Source organism: Myzus persicae, unplaced genomic scaffold, assembly GCF_001856785.1.
Source record: "Myzus persicae strain clone G006 unplaced genomic scaffold, MPER_G0061.0, whole genome shotgun sequence".
Lineage (NCBI taxonomy): Eukaryota > Metazoa > Arthropoda > Insecta > Hemiptera > Aphididae > Myzus > Myzus persicae.
Window position 1 is genome coordinate 72,557 of NW_019103307.1, and position 23,945 is coordinate 96,501.

Consider the following 23,945-nt stretch of genomic DNA (forward strand, 5'->3'; position numbering starts at 1 on the left):
TATATCTAATAAGTAATAGTCACTCGCGGGCATGAGAGAGAAAATTAATATGTTCCCGATGTCATCTTAATAATCTTGTTACTTATATTACGTATTTCACTTTGAGCTTGTCAAATGAATGTGTGTAATAGCGACTCTTGTCCGAATTTATCGCAATGAGCATAATATGAAAAACCATAAGCGAGAAAAACGCTTATATTTCTGGCGGCTAGCAAGACGCCCTATAATATTATATTGTACTGCTAGACGACGACGACGACGACGACGACGACGATGATGAGTGTGCCACCGACAGTTCCTACCAATTAACGATTTCACGCGGCGATGGTGTCAAGTATTGGACGGGGTCTTTATTATTGTTATCATTTCTCTGTAATCAAATTATCCAGAGGGGCGTTTCTTTTGAAGCCCTCCGCGCTGCTCAAAGGGAAGAATCGACGGCTATTAATTAAATGAGCGTATAATTAAATTTTGACAAGTTAAAGGAATGCCGTGGCGGAAAGAATGGGCGGGAGACGGGTAGTAGTTGGTACCTAAGTGTAGAGCAAGAGCGAAAATTCGTCGGTATAGTGGCTTTTTTTCCCTTTCTTTTTCCCATCTCAGCGCGCATATAGCGTATATAATAATCGTTTGATATCAAAGCAGCGGCGGCGTTTGCGTAGGACATACTGTTTCTCGACGTGATCATTAAGCACAAAGACGATATCCGACGATCATTATAATGTGTATACTATATTATATATATATATTAGCGATTTGTAATAAATTAATGATCTCAACATTTTTAGACTAAACAATTATTTTAAATTATATACCGCTGCTGTTCCTTTATATATATATGTATCACACAGTTGAACCTGCAGTTATTGAAATACGAGAAGGTCAACGGACTGAAAATTAACTAAAATCGTTCTTTTATGTGTAGAATATTTAAACACTCTGCGCGTCGAACTCAAGTGATATCCGATTTCATTAAGCTAATATACTCGCTGGTGCAACTACTAGGTGGGGGAGGGTTCTATATAATAATATATATTTTATATGGGTCATTAGCATCCCCTAGATACAAATCAGCACCCTGTTTTGAAATATTAGCTAAATATAATATTCATTCAAATGCTATTTGCCTACATCCAATCCACAACAGGTGAATTATAAATCTCCCTGTCGAGTTAGTTCAAAAAGTGTGGTACACTTAAATCACAATATAGGTACATCTATTTAGGGCTATAATTAATAGTTGGTAATATTGGTATTATTTGGCGAAGTCGGGTTATACAGATAGTATATGTATAATCATATAGGTACAGCACATTATGTTTTTGAAAAGCTATTATTTCAACGAACCAATAGTAATAATAATAATAGTTGTTCGCAATATTATAATTTAAATGGTCACATCCGAGAGTCGAACAAAATAAAATATAGACGTTAATTACATCATAGAAGCGTATTACGTCGGCTTCAAAAGAGAAATCGAGTGACCATAATTGAGTTATAAAATAGTTCTCTGATGACCCAACGGTGCCTTTGTTAATATAATTCCACGTATGCAAAATGCGATATTGAAATACTTCGAAAATACTATTTTACAGTGATATATAAAACCGTAGGTACCTACTACGGGTAAACTAATATATGGCTTACTTATCTGAAGGATTTTACGATTATACCATGCAAATTGAAATTACGTTTAAATATTATGCAGTCATATAATCGTCATATCGATTTGCAGATACGCTGTCTACTGGCACAGTTAAAACAGTTGAAAATATTTAATTTGGCGCCCAATCCGCGTACTATAATCGATACTTTACATTATTAAAATACTAGCGGTATTATATATACTATATATAGTATATATTATAATATTATATAATATAGTATAGGTATATATATAGTCGGGGTACCCGACTTTTCCCAGATAAAAATTAATCTATCTGTGTATCGTTTTCCATTTTTTTAGCTGATATACAATCACAATAATTAACCTTACCTTTATGGTTTCCCGCGTCTTAGTCTTATTCTGAACATATTTTGAAATCACATACAATTGAAGATAGATTCAACGAGTGCTTAAAAACAAAGTAAATCTATACAGTACCGTTATTGAACTTGATATTTGTCAAAAATATTTTTAAACTTATTAAAGCATAAATCATATTATAAATGTATAACTAATCATTGTAATAATAACTGTGTTCATAAGACTTATTTGTTTTTGAAATGAAACTTCTTTACGGACGGTATACTCGAAATAATTGAAAAGCTGGGAGCGTCACAATATTTCCGAAATCGACTTTTCCATGAAAACGATTTCATGGAAAAAATACCTACCTTTATATTGGTACATCAAACACTATAAATCCGATTATTTTCTTCTGAGTTATTAAGATACATTTTACTTGTGATAAATAAATAAATAAATATAATTTCCTATTTTAGTTACCACCACGCGATAATGACTGTTATACCGATAGAACCACCGATAGAAAGCACTTTGCTGACAAAGACAGGCCGTCCTGAGTATGATGTTCCTTATATGGAACATATGCGGTATGCATATGTGGTCGATGTAGTGGGTTTTTAAGAGCATACGAGTTTGCCGAATGACCACTGTCTTATTATTGGTTGTTTTTTTTATGTGATTATTATATTAGAAGTGAAACACGTTGGTTTGTTTCCGGAATAATCTGACTATTGCACTATTGACCGATATAAATAGCGACCGATAGATTTTGGGCGTGGATGTTTCTACCTGAAATGCCCAAGTCTGCCCGGGTGGGTCTTGCTATAAATCAGGTAAAAGACTGGTTGCTGGTCGACGGTCGTGCGGTCTTTTATATGCTGTTTATCGACGATTATTTCAGCCGGTCTCGTGCTCTGTGACAGACTGGTGAGTTACCACTTACCGGTGTCGTGTTCTGTGACAGAAACCCGAAACCGCCGGTAAACGTATCAATAGCCGATAAACGCTCAAATAATAATTACATGATTAAGAAAAGGAATAGATAATAACAATATGATAAAGTAATGAAAAGTGGACGGGAGGGCAGTGGGGTGCGTTATCTTTTCGAATGTGTATGTGAACACTTTGCATAACAATATAATAGGTAATAAATTAATTTCAATTGAATTTGTTATTTTTTTATTTTCTTCAAATACAAACATATTCTATAGTCTTTCGATTGAATGACCCTGAAAGAAGTTTCACTTCATCCACGCATACTCACAGCACTCACTTTGAAAATAATAAATTTGTAAATATTTTTATTTGCTATATTCTACTTCCTAATTATAGTAGCAACATAATGTTTAACTAATTAAAACTATATTTAAATAAACAAAAAAATATTCCTTAAGTTATATCACAAAACTACTTTCATGCGTGAGCCACCGTAAAGTAACATTTACGGGTTGAAAAAATTTGTTACAAACACTATTCGAATCTTGAAAAATCCATTATAATATATAATAATATAACTTTTATTAAAAACAGTCCAGTATTTTAATATAAAGTATAATGTACGAACAAAAAAACATTAATTTGCATACATCTCCCTCCATACGCATATACTATAAATAGACTATGGTGATCAGTACTCAACGATATTATAATAATATTACTCGGACCGGATATTAGTTTGGAAAAAAAAATCTGCGAATGGAAATCGTTTGAAACTCTCGGGTCGGTGCGGGGAACCTTGATGAATTCGTCGCAATTGCGTAATCGTACATGTGCTGCGTGGAGGGTGGCGAAAAATATGTGTATAATACGTGTACGTGCGAGGGGGAGGGCCCTAGGGCGAGTGCATCATCGACTGAAGCCCCACGGCAGACGTCCGGAACACGTAATAATTATCGATTTTTCCATAGGGTACATTAGACACTGCAACGGTATAATAGTATTAGTGCCTTCTGATTAAAATGTTGGAAAACATAACATCCATAACACTAAATACATATACCATACAGGGTCGAACAATATATTATGCACACTCAGTACAGGGTGATTTGTTTGAACAATATATCATTTTCTCTAAAAATTTTAACATTTTTGGAAATATTATTATTTTTACATAATGTTTTGAAACCAACACAAAACTGTATTTTTGAAAAAACAAATTTTGTCATGGTTTAAATACATAAAATAAGTATTGAATTTCTAACGATAGAATTTAACCAGTTAGAACTACCTGAATTTCAAAATTAGATTTTTCTTTTTATCCAAGTAGTTCTCAAAATTATGTTCCACTTCGAAGTATGAAATTAATGTGCAAGCGGTCGTTCAAAAAAATAACAAATTAAAACAATTACGACGGTAAAAACAGTACAAAATGTATTTTTTTCAACAATTTTGTTCTGAAATTTAAATTATTATAATTTTATTTAATTGAAAAATATTTCCAAAAACAATGAGCGTTAAACTTAAAAGATTTGGCCTTCATAAATACAGTAACAACGAAGTCGTGCTTTCTGTAAAAATATATTTTATACTCGTATTTTTGCGGAAAATCGTAAAAATAAAAGACATAAGTATAGATATTGTAAAAAAAATATCATAGAACTCAAAAAATGTTCTATTTTATTATGTGAGAGATTGTGATCGATACATTGCTTTAAAAACCATATTCACTTTTGGTTAGGACAGTCATTATTTCTGTGTGTGTGCTTCAACCATCGTCGTATACCACGAGTATGTCGTATTATTATTATCATACTCGGGAAAAATGTTTAAAATCATAGTCATAATTATTGTGAGCGTATTGTGTGCGGGCCGCCACGTTCGCGTCTTGATTATTATTGTGCACTAAACCAATTTTATGAAAACTCCTCCGCTGGTTATTATACTCAAGACTATAGTATATTATATTAGGTATTTCCCGGAGGGTATATGTTTTCCCGTTTGTATGGCATCATTTTCCGTGCACCCGTATACCTGTGTACATAATATTGTACGCTTGCAGCGTGCAGTTCTTTGAACGGGTACAGCGTAAGCAAATTATATTATTATATATTGTTTAGTAAACCGGCGTGGTTGAATTCAGTTAGTTTACCGATGTCGACCTTCTCCCCGCGCGGTGTATTGAATTAAGTCCATCGCGGCGGCGCGGCGGTGGTAGGTGTATTTTCACGAAGAAAATTAATTTTCCGTCGGAAATAAAACTATATTATTATTATAATTATTATTATACGACGACACACACTGCTCGCTGGCTGTCTATTATGTTGCAGTGTCTAATAGGTATAAATATTATTATTAAGCTGCAGTTGCATTATATAATATAATATACATCTCCTCCTCTCGAGTAAATAACTAGTTTAAAAATAAATTACAGTTGAGGGTAACTTTTTTTTTAATATCAACCTGAAAATGTACCGACGAAATAAATGATAAAATAATCATCATAGCATAATTTTAAAATTGTTATTATTCCCGGGGAGATTCCGTTAAAAAAAACCACTATCGTGAGCGCATAAAAGTTAATTTTTAAGGATTTACGAGGGGGTAAAAATAAGTATTTTTAAGCCATAATACCTGCTCGTATATAATTTATTTAAATTATATCAAATAGTACAACGACGAAAAAAACTCTTTTTTAAATAAACGCTCTTAGAGAAGTGATAAATCGTTTTATATACATGAAGAGGTTTCGTAGGTACATATTACATTATATTAAGCATACTATTAGACTTTCTATTGGATTTATCAATTGAATTTTCTGTTGGGTGTTTGTTCAAATGTTCAAGTACGAATAAGAGCCGTCGTCATAAAATGTTTATGCGCAATTATATTTTTATTATGTGTAGGTATTGAATTAAAGATAATTTTGGAGACTTCCTCGAAACTAAAACTGAAATTATTATGTGTATTATTATTTATAATTTTATAAACACAAAGAAAAAAAAGAGAGATAAAGAAAACGACCGTAATTATTACTGAGTGAAAAATTTTCAGAAGCTATTCGTTTTTAAGCACGTCATCTGTCAAGGTTGAACACGAAGAGCTCTGAATGTTCAAAATCAATACGTTCCATTAAGGGTGTATTATAATTTGTCTAAATAACAAATAAAAAGTTTTCTAAACAAGCCGAGAATATTAAATTTGCGTAGGTAGATGCATTGCAATGGAATGAACAAATAAGACAATAATAATATTATATATTTTCAACGAAACGTAATTTCGTGAGCACTATTATTGATCATGGTTGTTTTGTTGACGTGAGTCAGTGATGTTACCAGGTATCGTTTTAAGGGATGAGTCATGTGTATGATATTATCATTGTGTATACAGGGTGATCACCAAGCAAGTTCCCCTCTCATTTTGTACTAGTACCACGATGAAGAATTTATTTAAATTTCGATTTTCGGAAATATTAAGTTCCTTAACGAATATATTAAACACTCACATTTTTTTTTCTTAAAATGGGAACAAATATTAATTTTTATTGCAAATCGTTAAGCAGGTACCTGCTGTTTTTGAAAATGTTGATGTGTATAAATCAAAATGCTCGAATCGTGTAGTTTCTAACTTATAATAATCCAAGATTCATTGGAAATGTATAAGGATTTATAGAAATGGAGACTTAGATAATTTGAAAATTATACCTAGTTAGTTGTATTTTTATGATGTTAGGCTTTTTGCTTTTTGAACATTGACCGAGTGTGATAAGTATTTATGGGAGATTGTAAACTCGGCCCGAGGAAAAAACATTTTCAAAAGGTCGATGGTAAACTCGGCCCGGGTTTTTTTCAGGTAAAAATTATTTAGATGTAAAAACCATGATTTTTCTTATAATATTTTTGAGAAACATTTAGCATTACCCAGAGGACACTACGAGGAGGTGGTTCTCATTATCCTCCAAAAATTATTTTCATTTTCATATTATTATTCATAGTATTTATGTATACTATTCAATATTAAATCTATTTTATTTTTTCCAACGTAGGTCTAATCTCCATATATACTTGACACATTACCATAGATGACAGCATGTTATCCTTAAAACACAAAGTTACATAACTTAAAAACTACTAGTTTGAATTCCGATTTAGATACATCAAAATTCTTAAAAAAAATATCTGCTTATAGTAATGAAAAATGAAAAAGGGATGTTCCAATTTGAAAAACTGAAGTTTGCATTATCACACGATCATCATAAGCGCTACAACCAATTTCAACGATTCGAAAAATGGTCTTCAAGTGTATTTAAAAATGCCAATAATCTGATTTGTAGCATAATTTAAGAATACAAATAAGATGAGCATGCTTATAAAATCATCCTGTACAATGTATAATGTATATATATATATATATTTAAATATTATTATATATCTTACTCAATGTTAATATGCGTTCTGTTCACCTGTTAAAGAACATATTATTTTGCCTTGAGCCCCCCCGACACGTAAACAACAAGTCGGTAGTGCGTGAACCGCGGCGGTATATATTTTAAGCTCCAGCCCGCCGAAACGGTTCGTTTAAAGCTCGTAATTGTTTTAAGCTCAACCCAGCATTGGATGACGACTACTGCATTCGGCGTAATTGCACGCACGTACATTATATTATTATATATTTTATAATGTATTATTATTATTATTCTCACCAAGATTGCCGGCCCGAATACTGTTGGCGCGCGCGTTTTCAGGTGCTGTCTCCAGGGGGAGGATGCGACGGACCGTTTTAATTTAAACGGAATGCGCGCGTTCCAAGACGTCCGCCGGCGGTCGACCGGAAAATTCCAGACGCGCCGCGGGCAGGAAAAAAAATATGAGATCGGGCCCACCCCTCGCCACGCATCGTCTCCAGTCGTCGCGATGTGCCATCCGCCGCACCAACAGACTTCCCCAGTGGTTATATTTTTATTTTTTTCATCTCCCAAATCCGATTGTTGGCATTTCCACGACAACATTACAATATCGCCGTCTCACGCAATGTGATATCGTATAATATATTATATTATTTTTCGTTGCCCCAGCTCGCACGTCGTAAATTACGTGAGATTTTATTATTTTAATCTCTGCGAGCGTACACGGACCACTCAGCGTATTATAATGAATAGGAGGTGAAACTTGCACCGAATTTTTTAGGGTTTATGCCCTATACCTACCCCTCATTCATTCTTTATATTAATCAATGTGAACAATTCCGGTGCACCAATAGGTACCTACTTCACTAAGTTATTACGTCATATTATTGCAAGACTGGTTTATAATATAATTTTTCAACAATAATTATGAATATAAAATATTTACATTAATACAAATATACATATTTAGGTTACTAGGTTAAGTACCTCCATATTATTTGATTAATTAAAACATTACAATTTTGTTTTAATCCAGATTGTCCGTCTTTTAAATTATACATCAGTATATATTACCATTTAATCGTCATTCATTAGTACATTTACAACATATCTTTCAATATTGTTAAAAATACTGATGATCCGCAAATTTGAAAAACAATCTTGCAGCATAAGTGATCGTTCTTGGCCAATTTGTTGTCTCTTTGAAAAAAACATTTTTTGAAAATGTTATATCTGAATACACTATAATTGAGGGAACTATAATTGAAATATTTGGGATCTAATCACCTATAGTGGTGCAAATAACGTATAAAATTAAATTCGTTTGCACAATCATATTGTAATTTAATACTAAAATGTTATAAAAAATATTATTACATTTTTCTAAAAAAAAAAAAAATGATACAACTAAAATTAAGTAATTTGTTAAAACGGTCGTATCACCTTGTTATGTAAGAATATTGTGTCATAGGGATGCGTGTAGCATCGAAGTCTCTATTTCAATATTACAGAGCACACAATAATTTATATTTCAATAGAGCTGTAGAGTAACTGAATTTTATTGTATATACACTATACACTATACAGTGAATTTGATCAGTTTACAGACTCGTATTACGAGTCGACGCGAAAAGAGACAAGTTTCCTACGATACGCATATAACACGTCCATGCCTTTGCTTTGTTTTTGGTGCGTATCTTGGTTGAAAATTTTGTCGTAAAACGACACTCGAGATTTGTACAGGGCTTAAACAATTTACTTTTTGAAAATGACAAAATATTGATTAATGACTTCCGGACATCTTAGACGATCATTTTTGTACACACTATTGTATACAAATATAATAATTATAAGTCTATCTTGTCTTATAACTGATCGATTGGGCTAAATAAAATGCTTGTACGAGACACTCTTTACTCTGTAGCCCACACTTGACCCTACTGGTATAGTAGTATACTAACTGTTTTTTAATCTATTTTATAATATATCATACTAAGTTTGTGTAAAAAAACCCATTCACTCTTCAAGAATCAACAACTAATAGTTTAGCTATTTATAATCTTGTGATTTAAAAGTGTATAAAATGCACTAAAAAAAAGTATCGTATTAATATTTAATGGTTTTTTATATGTGAGAGTTTATATAATTTATAGGTTGTTCAAACTCATAAAAATGGCTAAAGATTGCAAATTAATTAATAATTTCTATTAGCGTTTTTGAAATGTTTTTATTTAAAAAAAAATGGTTTATACATTTAAATCTCCTATAGTTTTTTACTGTATTAAAAGAATATATTTTAAAAGTTGTCTTCTATATTTTTATAGGTAGGGAACTATATTGTTATTACAAGTATTGGTATAATTGAAATCGTATCTACATTTACAATATCTATAATATAGTTAAATTTGAATCCATACAAGTGATACTAATTTAATAGGATATGTATTATAATTTATAATGTGAATAAAAAAAATAAAATTAATAAAATTGTAATAATCGACTGCAAGTAAAATCATAGAAGTATTATAAACTAAGTCAATTAACTAAAACCGTTTTATAGAAACTTAGTCTATAAATGAATACGCATTTCTTAGGTTTCTTTTGACACATCGCATTCGAGCACAAATAAATTGAATACTAATAGTAAATACAATAATTGAAAATAAACATTACAGAGCATTGCAGAGTGGCCATAATAAAAATAAAAAGTTTATCCAAATGGGTAGGTTGGTAATAGTTGCGTCTAGTAGGTCTCTCGTCTGTCTTCAGCTGTTGTTTTAAATGACGATAATTTATTTAAATTTTTAACTTCAAGCCACGCTGGGCCCGTCGTCTCAATATTATATCGTAGTTTTCATTTTTTGTCCGTTTACCAGTGAACGACACTTGATCGAGTAGTTTCGAAACCACCCTGAAAGATCATATAATATTAAATGTTTAATTTACGAGAGCTGCGACTACCTGCAGGACGTCGAACTTGGCAACGGTCTTGGAGATGCGTCGTGGCGAAGTTTAAGACGATCGTGGATGATAAATAGATTTATATAATATGCAAACTGTCAATGTTTAATGCGCCGGACGGACGACGACGATGTGACGAGGCTCCGAGACGTCGCGGTCAAGTGTTGTTATAGTGTAGTAAGATATATTATAATATACATAGTTTATTTAGCCTAAGGGCTAGTGCGACAACAGTGAAGCCTATATCAACAATAACACCGCCGTCGTAAGAGACCGAAAATCTTCTCCTCCCTCTGTGGTGGTTAAGTGCGGTGTAGGGGTTAGTGTCTAAGGCTTTGCTAATAATTACGTACCCTCCTGTTGGCGGATTAGTGCTCGCTTTATTTGCAGTGTTTGCGTTCGGCCCAAAACGCGAGCGAACCCTCGATGTCCCGAACGACTTCTTTTGTTTTTCTGGTTGATTTCTTCGGGTGTATGTGATAATAAACTGTCTGCTGTCTCACAGTATCGTCGTAAATTTATTATTTTATTTATGCGAATATGACAACAAACCAATAGACGAGTACAACAAAGCGATTTTTTTAATGTAAAAAGTACATTTTTAAAACGAAAAACGTAGATCTTAAGTATTCTAAACATATTCTATATTATACCGGTATGGGTTAATTATTTTTTAACGATGAACATACCTAGGAAAATAATGTGATTCGATAAGACTATATTGGATAGTTTGGTTTTATTCAAATACTTAATACATGTTTAGCGCGTGTTGTGAATCGGAGTTAATATACATATAATAATATTATGTTATGGTTTTTAGATAATTCTAGAGTGTTGTCATTACATTTTAAGTATTACAATATTTGCAATAATATTAATATGTTAAAACGATGATATTTCATATGATTTTATTTCATTTTTTCGTTTACACAAGGCCATATTTTATGATTCGTTCGTTTAACAAACTTCTGTGACACGTCTTACTAAAGTGTATCATATTACCTATACATCATAAAATATATTGGACATATTATATAAACTTATAAATATTAATATTCGATTTATATTTAATCGTGAGATGAAGAGAAATAGAGGTATTTGAAACGTGGCCACGTAGGTTTATCCAATTTTAAAGGCGACATATTTTTATTAAGAGAATATCGGAAATAAAATAACCGAAATCGTTTCAGTGATGTTTTGATTTTTCCATAGTAATATTACACGTCACCGGCAATATTTAGTAAGCCAGTGAGGGTATGTGTTACGGCGTGTGATAATCTTAAGTGGTTAATGCGTTTTACTTTTACGGTATAAGAGTGGTTAGTTGTTGAAAAAATATTACTACCACGGCCCCTCTCGAATAATATTGTTGGAATAATACTCAAGTTGAATAGGTACCTATTGTCTCTATATAAACTGTCCAGTAAATAATGTCTGCTCACGTGAAATTGTTATATTAAGTAGGTATAGTACGTTTCGAATAAAATAAAATATTGTGTATTTAAATATTATTATATTCGACTCATGTTTAGAAATGTTCATATAATATAATATGTGTTTATATTAATTTATTGACCGGTACAGTTGAGTGTTAGCGAATTGCATTTAAGATGTCGAAAAAGGACACGTAGTCGTTGATTTAAGTAACGTGCAAACAGCTTACGAACTGTAAGGAAAAATAAATATTATTCCCTGTGTAAATAGGCATACCCTGCAGTATTTTTACACGTCCACGGGGGTGTCGAGTGTTACGGTATACAAACATCAAATAATTGTCAACATTGGGACGAGTATATTTAGTATATGCATTATTATTATACAGTATTCATACGCCAACGCTAATGTAAAGAATAATAATAAAAAGGTTCGCAGCTGAGAAGAAGAAGAAATAGTGTTTGTAGTTGTTATATACTATACTATAAGTATAAAAAGCACAATGGCCAACAGTCATGTGCTCATATTGTACATTAGAAATTGTCAGATTACTAAAGCCTTAATTCTAATACATCTAAGTTTATAATTTTTTTATCCCTGTTTTTATTTTTTTATTTTCACAGACATGAAGATGAGCAAAGTGGGCAACCAAACCAACTCGCAAGACCCTCAGGCGGTTAACTCTCGGGTTTTCGTGGGAAATCTCAACACATTTCAATGTAGCAAAACCGACGTCGAAAGAATGTTTCAACGATACGGCCGTCTAGTGGGTGCGTATATATTATATTGTTTAATCTTTAATGTATAATAATGTTCATTTTCGTATAATATATTTTTTTTTCACATAGAACCTAAGGAAAAATGTGTTTTGTCTTAAAATGTGACGTTTTAAAAATTGTTGACTATTTTTTTAACTTCAATCAATTCATTATAATTCATCCGACAGCCGATTTTCACCTATTATACAGGTTTTTCATATATGAATAAAAAGCTGCCTAAGCCGATATATTTTCCATATTAATATAACAGAAATAATAATATTTTTTTTTATTTTACGAATATCAATAATATAATGTAACAGAAATGTCAGTAGACATATTTTTTGGCATAATAATTGATCTACATACCAATTAAATTCATGTACAGTACAATAATCATGACAACATGATTTCGATAAAATCAAAACGTTACCTAACCTTATATATTTATTGTAATTTGTGTAGGGGAGTACCTAGTTTAATTGTGCGTGTTAAAAATGTTATGTAGGTATTCTCTAGAAAAAGGTTACGGTCGGTAAAAAAAGTTGCCCTAACGATAAAACGAGCACTGTGATGACATCGTAATAGGTACTATAATATGTTACATTGACTGGTTGATTAGAAATTTTATGTTTAGGCGACAATCCCCCTGCAGACTAAATGGTCATTATATTTTGAAATATGAAACGACCCGATTTTCGATTCCAATTGCATGTGTTTGCACCGAACTCATAAATAACATAACTATACCTCCTGCCGAAAAACCAAAATATGTTTAGAAAAGGATTATAATGACTGAAGTATATATTAATTATTATACGAATTTGCAGTTTGTATGTATTGCTTATTTGGCGTGACTACACATAGTGATAATTAATAGTCATATATTATCATAATAGTATAGTGACTATTAATACAGTAAAATCTCGCTAAGACGGAATCGCTTGGTCCGAAAAAATTGTTCGTCTTACTGGGATTTCTCGATTTCTGTCTTAACGAAGTTCTACTGTACTGAAATTAGTTAACGCAAATCCTCAACCACCAAGTGGCGACGGCCATGTTCTGATGAACACCTGCCAATCAATAGTGTAGTTCAAAAGTAGGGTATGACGGCCGTGATTAATTAATTAAGACTGTTTAATTTGAAGGCGCTAATACATTTTTAATATGATATTATTACCTCGTTAACTATGCACTGGGGGATGGACATAAACGCTATTATTTAGAATTGGCTATCCGTTTATAAACACACGTTTGTCAGTTTTCCTAAAACATTTTCTAGCTCCAGTGTAATTTATTTACGGTACATTTAAAATGCTTACAATATTACTATTTACTCCGACAAACACGCCTGCAAGCTTCTATCAGGGTCCTTTAATCCTATTAAGTACAAAGTTCGGTCACAACAATATGTATAGTCGTGTTCTGACACTATCGTCGGCCGCCGTCACTATAAGACACACATTCCGGAAGACCGTTTCGAACAAAATATATAATATGTACATAATATTAATTCGAACGTCTTATATTAGATATATATAAGTACAGCACAAGTGCTGCGGTATTATTTACGCCACCACGCCATTAAACATAATACGATAGATGATCATTACATTTTTGGTATAGTTAATTTTTACCAGTCTTCGCCGACCGGTGATACGAGGAGATTTAGTTTTTAGGCAGCGTATTATTATTTTCACGATTTTAAACTCGAACAACTGAGGATTTTGTCAGCGTATACGAGAAAACATATTATCCGCAAGGTTCACGATATACATATAGATTATAGTCATTTTGTGAGTGTACGTCGGAAACGACGAATTCTTTAGCTTCCGAAGTTTCGACGATGGAATTTGGGTGACGGAATAGTCGTCGTCGGTGGTTAGGTTGTGGTGGTAGTTCGGGGGCCGGAAAATAGAAATGGGCTTGAAAATCGTAGCCGGAGATACGATAGGTATAGGTTTATGTATTGATAAATCCGATGGACATTTCAGAAGGTTTTTTTTATAGGTGACCCAGCCTGCCAAGTCATAACAATATTATGCCAGATAATTCTTTTAAAATATATAATTAGGTAAACACAGTAAAATCCAAAAAGAGGCGGTATTGTTAGAACGGTGGTGTTGACCAACTCTGCAAGTGTTCAAGTGTTCAATTCTTTATTCATTCTCAAAATTACTTATATTATGCATTATGCATTGTTTGTGTAGATTGTAAATATTTTTAGTAATAATATAAAAAGCACTAAGTAGGGACCGACACATTTCATCAAAAATGATCAAACTACGATTTTATTATTTTTTTTTTTTTTATCTATTTTAAGTGTTCTATTTATATTTTAACTCTTCCCTGCGCAAGTATTTATAAAAAAAAAATACCATACCTGCACACAAATTGAAATGTTCAAAATTTACTTTATTCATAGTAAAATTAACTTTTTATACACTAAAATATTTGAAAAAAAAACAATTCTTTTTTGCAACTTTTTGTTTACATTATGGGAGGTAGGATGACTTATATCCCGCTGTGCATTAAAAGGTTAATGACATTATACATGTTTTATTTCATTTTTCAGAATAAAATATATTTTTCTAAGAACTTCAATACATAAAAATCAAGTTATTATAATATTAGCTAAATCGTATGTAAGTAGAATAGTGGACAAACATTTGGAAATTCTGAAAATAACACGTTTGTGTATACTATTCTGAAAATATTCTGCTTAGGATATGAAATTATACCTACCTGGCTACCTATGCTGTCAATCAAAACATACAATAATTCGAGAAATTTTAACTTTAAGAAATAGCTAAAAATATAATTTTGTTTTCATCAATTTGTTTTTCTATATAAACGGGCTATATGCTCATTTCCAATAATTATATTCGACGTAATTATACGCATAGGAAAGTTAGATTTATATAATAAACAGAAATAGCAAAAATACACTAATATAACAATATTTTTGAGAATTGATAGTTTTAAAATAAACTAAACCATTTTGAAGTTCAATTAGCTTTCGGTATACCTAAGGGTTATACTATAATTATTATCATTGTAATGACTTCGAATTATGTGGGTAAACAAATGTAATATTTCTAAAAACATCAAACAGTTTCGTTAAAATGAGTGTGTTTACCTTTAAAACAAACGTCCCGTTAAGGTGTACCTGCACACAATGTATAAATACATAATAAATATATAGTACCAAACCAGCTGTTATAAAATATATAGGTACGCCTAGTGATGAAAAACCTTTCCGTTTTTTCACGATGTTATTATTATTATACGCAGATCGTAGTCATTATTGAAACAATAATTTATACACACACACACAAGCTCATACTCATGCATACAAATATACGTAGGGCGTGTATATGTATATACAATACGATATCCCGTGCGTACACATTATATATTGCGATATTATTATATACGGCCCCACACAAAAGGGGGGGGGGGGGTGACGCGTTAATACGTCGCGCGAGCACGCTGCAAACACAATGGACATATATATACATGTATACGGTGGCGTTAAATTAAAACGAGCCACTCTAAAGCGTATATTATGTATAATGTGTATATATATATATATATTTTGTGTATAGTCGTCGAGCGATTTGACGGCCGGCGGCGGACACACAATGGCGTAAACCACGCGGCCGATAAACGCGGCGGCCAAAAACCACCCCCCCCCCCCCACTACCACACCGCACGCGTTAAGTAGCGGCACACGAGATAATGTAGTGTCTACCCCCCGGGGCGCCCGAGCTCGCAGTACCCTCCCCCCGCATCCCGGAAAAGCGTCGGGCAAGAGGTGGTACCGCGGCGTTCCTATATCTCGCCGCCGGCCGATTTGTACGACAGACGTGACGACAATAATGCTATGATAATAACCATATCGATGGACGATAATCGGGAGAATGATGATAATTATTGATAATCGGGTCTGCGAATTTCCATAATATGCGTCCCAGGGATTTTTTAGTTCAGAAGAAGTCTCTAACGTTCGGTCGTCGGTATATTGAATTCGAACCGTTCGCTTGTTTTCATCGACAATATAATTTATTGTAATAATTGGAGGGGTTATCCCGAAAGCGGAATACGACTTTTTTTCACGACGTGGGTCCGAATCTCATCGCGAAGACGAAAGATAACTTTGATATATATATATATATATATATATATCTTGATTACACGACCGACGGGACTTCCGCAGATTTAAAATCGTAAGAGACAAGCCTTTCACGCTATTCGTTCGTTCAACGTCACGAGACAATAAATAATAATTATATCACCGTCTCTCGACTATCGTCGGGTTACTATATATGTGACAGGGAGAAATATGGCGGGTAATAATTATTACGTTCATTCACGGTACCCTTATAATATAAACGAATTTATTGGTTTTACGAGACCGTCGGCGTTTCCGAGACACAGAGTATTATATTTTTCAATCGTTAAAAAAAGCGGCGTCGTTCCGTTCGAACAGTTACGGAATAATTATTTTACACCTGGGAATTGTAAGTATAATGTATTATATGAATCTGCGAATAATGTTTAAATGTTCATCTCTGACAAGTGTGAAGTGATTATAATATTTAATACAATATTCCAACAACTGCAGTTCTCGATTAGTAATCGATAGGTTTTTAGTCAGTGACGAATGGGAATCGTATAATAACCGTTGTATTATATAGCCAAACACGGCGACATATTTTTACAAGTCACCTGCAATTTAGGTTTATATTCATTTCAATAGATATAATATAAGCTATATTATAATATTCCTTGTCGAAAACATGCAGATTAAATCAATTAATATTATATAGTATTATAGTTAGGTTTTTTTTTTATTTAAAAATAAAACTTATAGCTGATAAATAATTTTGCTTTAAGTGAATAAACCGATTTTTGACAGGATTCAAAAACACTTTGAAATTTAAAAACAATAATAATTCTAATAATCCCCATCGGTAGCGGGAAGCGTTGGTAGACGGCGGTGAGTATAATCAAGAAATATATCAAAGAAGTACCGTTAGCGAGTACCGAGTAAAGGTATTGATTGGATAAAAAAAAAAAACGCGCCGAAGGGGGTTATTTCGCCAATTTATATTATAAAGAAGCACTTTAAGACTAAATATACGGAACCGCTGTCAAAAGACCAATTTTACTCGTATAGGAGAAGATGATCGGAATAAAATTCATGTATTCGTCGGGGGTTGCTATCGGCCAACACTTTCAGCTCATTTCGAATGTATGGATCGACAAAACTTGTTAACATCCCCATAGCGTTTCCGAAAAGGTATATAATATTTAATATGGCAACGGAATATACGCTGTCCAACCCCTCCACCGCGCTATGTATACTTTCTATATATAGGTACACGCCATCCATGGTAGTACCGGTCGGCCCTGTGCAGTACCTATCTATGATACGAAGGCGAAAGACGGGTAGAAAATTATTAATTTGAGTATCGTGAGTTGTCAGCGACCGTAAAAAATATTACGCTAGTTCAAAATTACTGCAGTCACGTATATGTACACACACACACACAAACCGTAAACCCCCTCTCGGGGATTATTAGAATCTAAACACGTCATCATGGTATGAAGTCGGGGGTAGGTACCTACAATATTATTACCTCTATAAACGGTAAATCAAATCTTAAAGATAAAAATATTTTATTACGCACAATGCACAAACAATGTATTTTTGTATTAATATAAAGGTATAATGGTACGCGTATTTTAAGACGCACAAAACAAAAAAAAAACGGTATAAGAACGCCGTAAGCATATTATGTATAGGTATATACCAATCATTGACCGCGATGGCGAATATTGGTTTATGAAGCTCGACTTGGTAACGTTGTAATGACTGAATTGGAACATAGCATAGCTAATTTTTTTTTTTGTTTTCCTTAAGCTCGTGTCCGAAGTTTTCGATCCGTCGGCGATCGCACTATTTGAAAGCTTGAATACCGGTGATCGCTCTGCCCAATACAAGGCCGTGGACGTCGTGGGTACCTTCGTAGGTGTTAACGGTTTCCAGATTTATGAGATGTCGGATCACGTGGTACTCGTCACTAATACCGTTTCCCCCGAGCGTGTCCCTCGCCCACCTCGCGATGTCCAACGATTTGCCGGTGGAGTTCCTCTTTATCAGCGATATCATTTCCGGTGTGGCCAAACCTTGTTCCTTTAACCTTCCCACCTGCAGACACGCCAGCAAGCCGATGGATATCTCAGTGACCATGTCGGCGTATTTCTTCTGGATCAGTTGCGTGGCGGCCAACGGTTTGCCGAATTGTTTGCGATCCAGGCAGTATGTCCGGGAAACGGACAAGCACGCTTCGGCCGCCCCGAAAGCTCCCCACGCAATGCCGTACCGGGCGTGGTTCAGACAGCTGAAAGGTCCTGAAAAAAGCGACGGTCATAAATCATGACGATTATCATGATAATTATTTTGACAGAAGAATACCATGTATTCCAGCTACCTGCAGCTAGGCACTTTATTATATATGTATATAGCATAACTTGAGTGATCCAATTAACGTAAGATACTTGTATTACTTTAGAAAACACAAACGTTTTTGAAAATATTCCTCTAACTTTGTGTCGTTACAAAACAACATTTTTAAATTTCATACCTATTTCGATCTATAAAAACCAAATTTTGGATTAGATATAATAATTATAAGTACATATGTATTTAAAGTTAAGATAAGCGAAGTAGTGAACCAACATATCAACATTAATTTAAACTTTAAACACTTATAAAGTTATAACTCATAAACTATAGGTAAGTACTCGTCTAAGATTCTACTTTTATCAAAGTAGGTACTCCAAAAAATATCTGTTTTGGAATTAGGGATTTAAAAAGCTAGGTATCATAAAAAAAAATAAAACATTTAACGAATGATGATTTTGAGTTAAAAAAATATATTTTATAGGAAAATATTGTTTTTTAGTGACTTAAAATTGTGTAGAATAATATTATTTTTTGTAATAATTAACGTTTAACTCTTGTCTTACGTTAAATGAATCACCCGCGGCAGCATATTTTATTATGTTATATAAGAAAAACCTTTACCTCCCATACCCGTGGCACCGGGCAGAAGGCTGTCCTCAGGCACCACACAATTGTCCATGTACACAGACCCGGTGCTGGACGCTCTCAGAGACATCTTTCCGGGTATGACGGCAGTCGAAAGGCCTGCTGTGCCCTTTTCCACCAAGAACCCTCGGACGCGACCGTCATCGCACCTGGCCCACACCACAAACACGTCAGCCACCGGTGCGTTGGTTATCCACGTCTTAGCGCCGTTTAAGACGTAGGATTTAGTGTCCGCGTTGTACTTGGCTTTGCTCTCCATCGTCCCGATGTCACTGCCGGCGTTTGGTTCGGTCAGGCAAAAGCTGCCCACCAGGTCAGCGGAGGCCAGCCGCGGCAGGTACCGTTCCCGCTGCTCTTCGGTGCCGTACGCGTGAATCGCGTGCATGACCAGCGACGACTGGACGCTCAGGGCGGATCTAAAACCAAATTGGCCATCCACACCCGTCAATGACCGCTACCAAGCGAGGAGGTTCTAGTAATAAAATGTCATCGAGAGGGGCGCCCGTTTTGAGAGGGATGTGAGGTGACTATAAAAACGTTAAAAAAAAACAATTTCTCTCGAGTCTGGACCCGCGTCTGACTGTTCATTGAAATATCATTGAGAGAACAGTGAAATTTTCAAATTTAAAATCGATATCCTGATTATACAATATTTTATTTTCCATCACTAAAGCCGGTTCTATTCCTATTTTTCTATTTTAACGACAACTCAATTTAAAAGTATAACCATTTCCATTTATAGTCAAATAATACGAAAATTAATTTTTTAAATGTTAACAAATTACCTCACGGGCACTCCCCGCTTACATGTAAATGAAAACCGTCTAACCTATATGCACTGTCGACTCTTTCCACTTCTCTAGCAATGAGACCGTATCCGACCTGTGACACTTTGGTACAACCGTAGGCCCCAATAGTACATCCTAATGCGCCCATTGACGCCATTTCTTTGAGCACTTCCTTTTCATACACGCCGTCACGATTTGATTTAATTATTCTAGGCATGAGTGCTTTTTGACAAAAGTCCCTGAACGAAGATTTCAACTGTCGTTCGTCGTCCGTTAAATTGTGATCGATGTTTAGTGCATCTTCCCAGTCAAAACTCGCCACACTTGACGCGGAACGCACACAACGACGTCGTAAATAATGTCTCAAGACCATCGACGTTGAGTTCTGAAAAAAATATGAGTGCATAATGTGGTAGTATTTTTAAGTAAAATCTAACACTGAAAATTCATCAACAATAAAATCTATAATTTTTGTTTAAACGTACCTACTAAATAATAACAATAATAAATTAAATAATAAATATTGACAAAACAAAAACTACAATTCTTACAATAATTTTATTTTGATTTTTGTAATAACTATTCGTATTTCTTAATTTGAATAACTTTCAAGGGGAAAAATAACTTTATCGTGATGAATTTTATTAAGATACGTTTATATCAATAGACAAAAAAAATCAAATTGTAAATCAGAAATCGTTATAAAATACAACATATACCTAGACTTAGTGCGCCCTGGGTGTTTCTAATTGTGCACACATTTATAGATACTATCCTAGAACAAGAAACATGGTTGCGGAACGAAAGGTTGAGCTATAGATTTAAATTTACCATAGTCAGTGATTCAATTTGGAGGCTACGTTTGGAGTGGTATACTGGTGTAGGCTTAAACGATTTATAGGAAAAATATATAAATTGGTGGCTGGTTTGACTTGTATAAATGTTTCGATCAAATATAATAACGGAGAATGTTGTAGCTTTTATACTTAATTCGTATATGATTATAACCCTCATTTGGAGTCCCGACCTGACCAAATAGAAAATAATAATTTTGGTTGTATAGCCAAAACCAGCGGTGCAAAGCAGAAATGGAAACGTCAAAAACAGTGTCTATTTGCCAACATCGTTTTACATATTTAAAATATGTGTCTCGAACACGCGAAAAACTAGCTTGCACGAGTTGTTTTCTCCTACCAATTGGTTTGTGTCCAATAGTCGGCCGAAAGACAATTTTTAACGTTTTTAATGATTTTTATCGTAGTTATAACACTTCATCGGTATTATAAAATGTCTGTAAATACACTCGAAATAAAAAAATATCCATCTTCGGTTAAGACAAATCGACTATTATCGTCGAACAATGAGCTAAAGTTGAAATTAATAGATAATATTTTGTATCTATATTTGTATATACTTGAGAATATATTATTATTATAAAAAATACAAGCGTATGATAAATGTATAACAAACCTATATATTAAAGGGGAGGTGACCTTTGTTTAAATACAAAGTATAAACACACACTGTTTACACTACGTCTTAAAATCGATAGGTATAACAGTAGATGAATATTTTCCATTTCATTTATTGAATAGAGGGATGTAATAAATAATAATGCAAAATTACGAAAACCCGGGCGATAAGTATTAAGTATTTAAGTACAAAACCACACGCTATAACGTCATTGGAAAATTTTAAACACGCAAAAAGCGTATAATTATTCGAGTTAATATATTACATGCTGTAAATATACATAATATAATAGAACACACACATTCTGAGACATCATCATCATTATCATCATTGTTATTTATAAGTTATAACATACGACGCATGTTCTACACATGATTTATCAAAATTATTAAAACTAATTTATACAAATTAATACAGATTAAAAACAGGTACAAATGTGCAGTATAATATAACGTTGGTTCATTTTTATATTTTCAATTACCATATTACATTAATATATTAATACAACAGTGAAAGGAATACGCAGGCTAAAATTAGGAACTACTCGGTAGACGTTTGTAGGTGGGTAATATTGCGAAAACATAATATTGATATAATATAGTATAGGAACTAGGAAAGTTATCATCGCGCTTATTCTATTCTATAGATTATAATCATACAACTATACTATTGTAGTGACATTACTCGAAAGCTTTGACAACGGGTCATACACTCATACTTAGTATTATTTTATAATCTATACTTGAGTATACAAATTATTTTATAAATATATTTAATTTAGTTTATTTGAACATATAACTATTGTTTAACTAACAAATATTAACATGTTTATGCAGAAATCAGACGTTTATAGGTATATTATATCATATTATAAACGTATGTATAGAAATAGTAGTCATTATTAATAATTATTAATTTTAAGCAATATGAAAAAATACCTATACGTATTAACTATGGAAGTTCATATTTGACTATATTAATACGTATTTTTGTTCAATGCAAGTATTGACTCAATCAAGTAATTACATAGGTAATTGATACAATACGGAATTACTGAGACAATCGTGTTCGAGACATGACGTGATTTTAACGAAGTGGAAATCCATCCAAAAGTTATATTAAGACAATTTAACTAAAAGCTTCAAATCTTTAGTAATAGTCCCATCTACTTAGGTTTATTTGTAAAAAATCAATCTTACTTGCATCGTGAAGGAGGTCCGCCACAATTTCGAAGGTGGTTAATCAATATTGTGGTGGACAAAAATGTATTCAACGCCTACAGTTAGTGGAAGAAGATCGAGGAAAACCGAGGATAAATACAACAAAACTGCGTCAATAACATTACGCTATCAGACAAAAAAATAAAAAACTGATATCCGTTATCCGTTTATCAGTCACCGTGAACGCACGCGCAACTGGTCTAGGCGAGCGAGTAGTAGTGTAGTGTTGTCTGTCGGTTGGTGGGTCAGCCGCAGTTTGGCCAACGTACCCAGTGGAACGCGGTATCATAATTGTTGTAATAATGATAATACCGTATCGACTAAACTTTCGCAATACCATAATATTATTATTATTATATTTAATGGTTCTCAGCCTGCAAAACGACGGGACGTGACATGGATGGTTCAACCTTTGAAACTCTAAGCATAAAGTTCTTTTTTTTCTTAAATCGAGTTTACCAAATATTCTTGTAAACAATAATAAGAAAAATTATCAAAAATTCTTAAAATGATTTATAATTTTAACCGCAATATTGGAACCTACGTGTTACGTGTCAACAAACTGTTTTGGCGAAATCCGACATTAGTTAAAATTCAGGAAAATATTATTTTACAAAAATATTAATTTTAACACAATAAAACACGGAGGATAAAAAATTTAATTTTTTTTATTTAAATTTTAAAACAATAGAAATTAAATTTACATAGGTACTTAGGTAGGTAGGTAGGTATATAATTTAGTTCCCTTGTGACCAATATTATATTTTATACGCATGTCGGACTTGAAATTTAATTTTTGGATATGTGGCATTATACTGCTTTGTATCCCTGCTTGTTTCTTACTCTGGGTTAGGAGGGAAGAGTTTATAAACACGAGGGGA

At 33.3% G+C, this 23,945-nt stretch overlaps 2 protein-coding genes across 8 annotated transcripts in view; one reads left to right on the plus strand and one right to left on the minus strand.

Annotated features, from left to right (window-relative positions):
• LOC111034228 (heterogeneous nuclear ribonucleoprotein C-like 3) overlaps positions 1 to 23,945 on the plus strand; it is a 122,641-nt gene that overhangs the window by 36,014 nt on the left and 62,682 nt on the right. For 2 of the 7 annotated variants that reach the window (XM_022315344.1, XM_022315348.1), the window contains exon 2: positions 12,329 to 12,475. In XM_022315344.1, the coding sequence (XP_022171036.1) occupies positions 12,331 to 12,475 (145 nt within the window). In that variant the 5' untranslated portion in view covers positions 12,329 to 12,330. Of the gene's footprint in view, positions 1 to 10,048; positions 10,449 to 11,590; positions 11,736 to 11,769; positions 11,940 to 11,975; positions 12,165 to 12,328; positions 12,476 to 23,945 lie in introns of those variants that run through there. The other 5 variants (XM_022315347.1, XM_022315343.1, XM_022315346.1 and 2 more) reach the window with 5 other exon arrangements.
• LOC111034227 (glutaryl-CoA dehydrogenase, mitochondrial) lies at positions 18,132 to 23,268 on the minus strand. Its single transcript, XM_022315341.1, has 4 exons — positions 23,044 to 23,268; positions 20,413 to 20,756; positions 19,560 to 19,999; positions 18,132 to 18,883 (listed from the first exon to the last, which is right to left on the minus strand). Exons 1-4 carry the CDS (start codon positions 23,047 to 23,049, stop codon positions 18,429 to 18,431), a joined length of 1,245 nt encoding a protein of 414 aa, XP_022171033.1. The 5' UTR covers positions 23,050 to 23,268; the 3' UTR covers positions 18,132 to 18,428.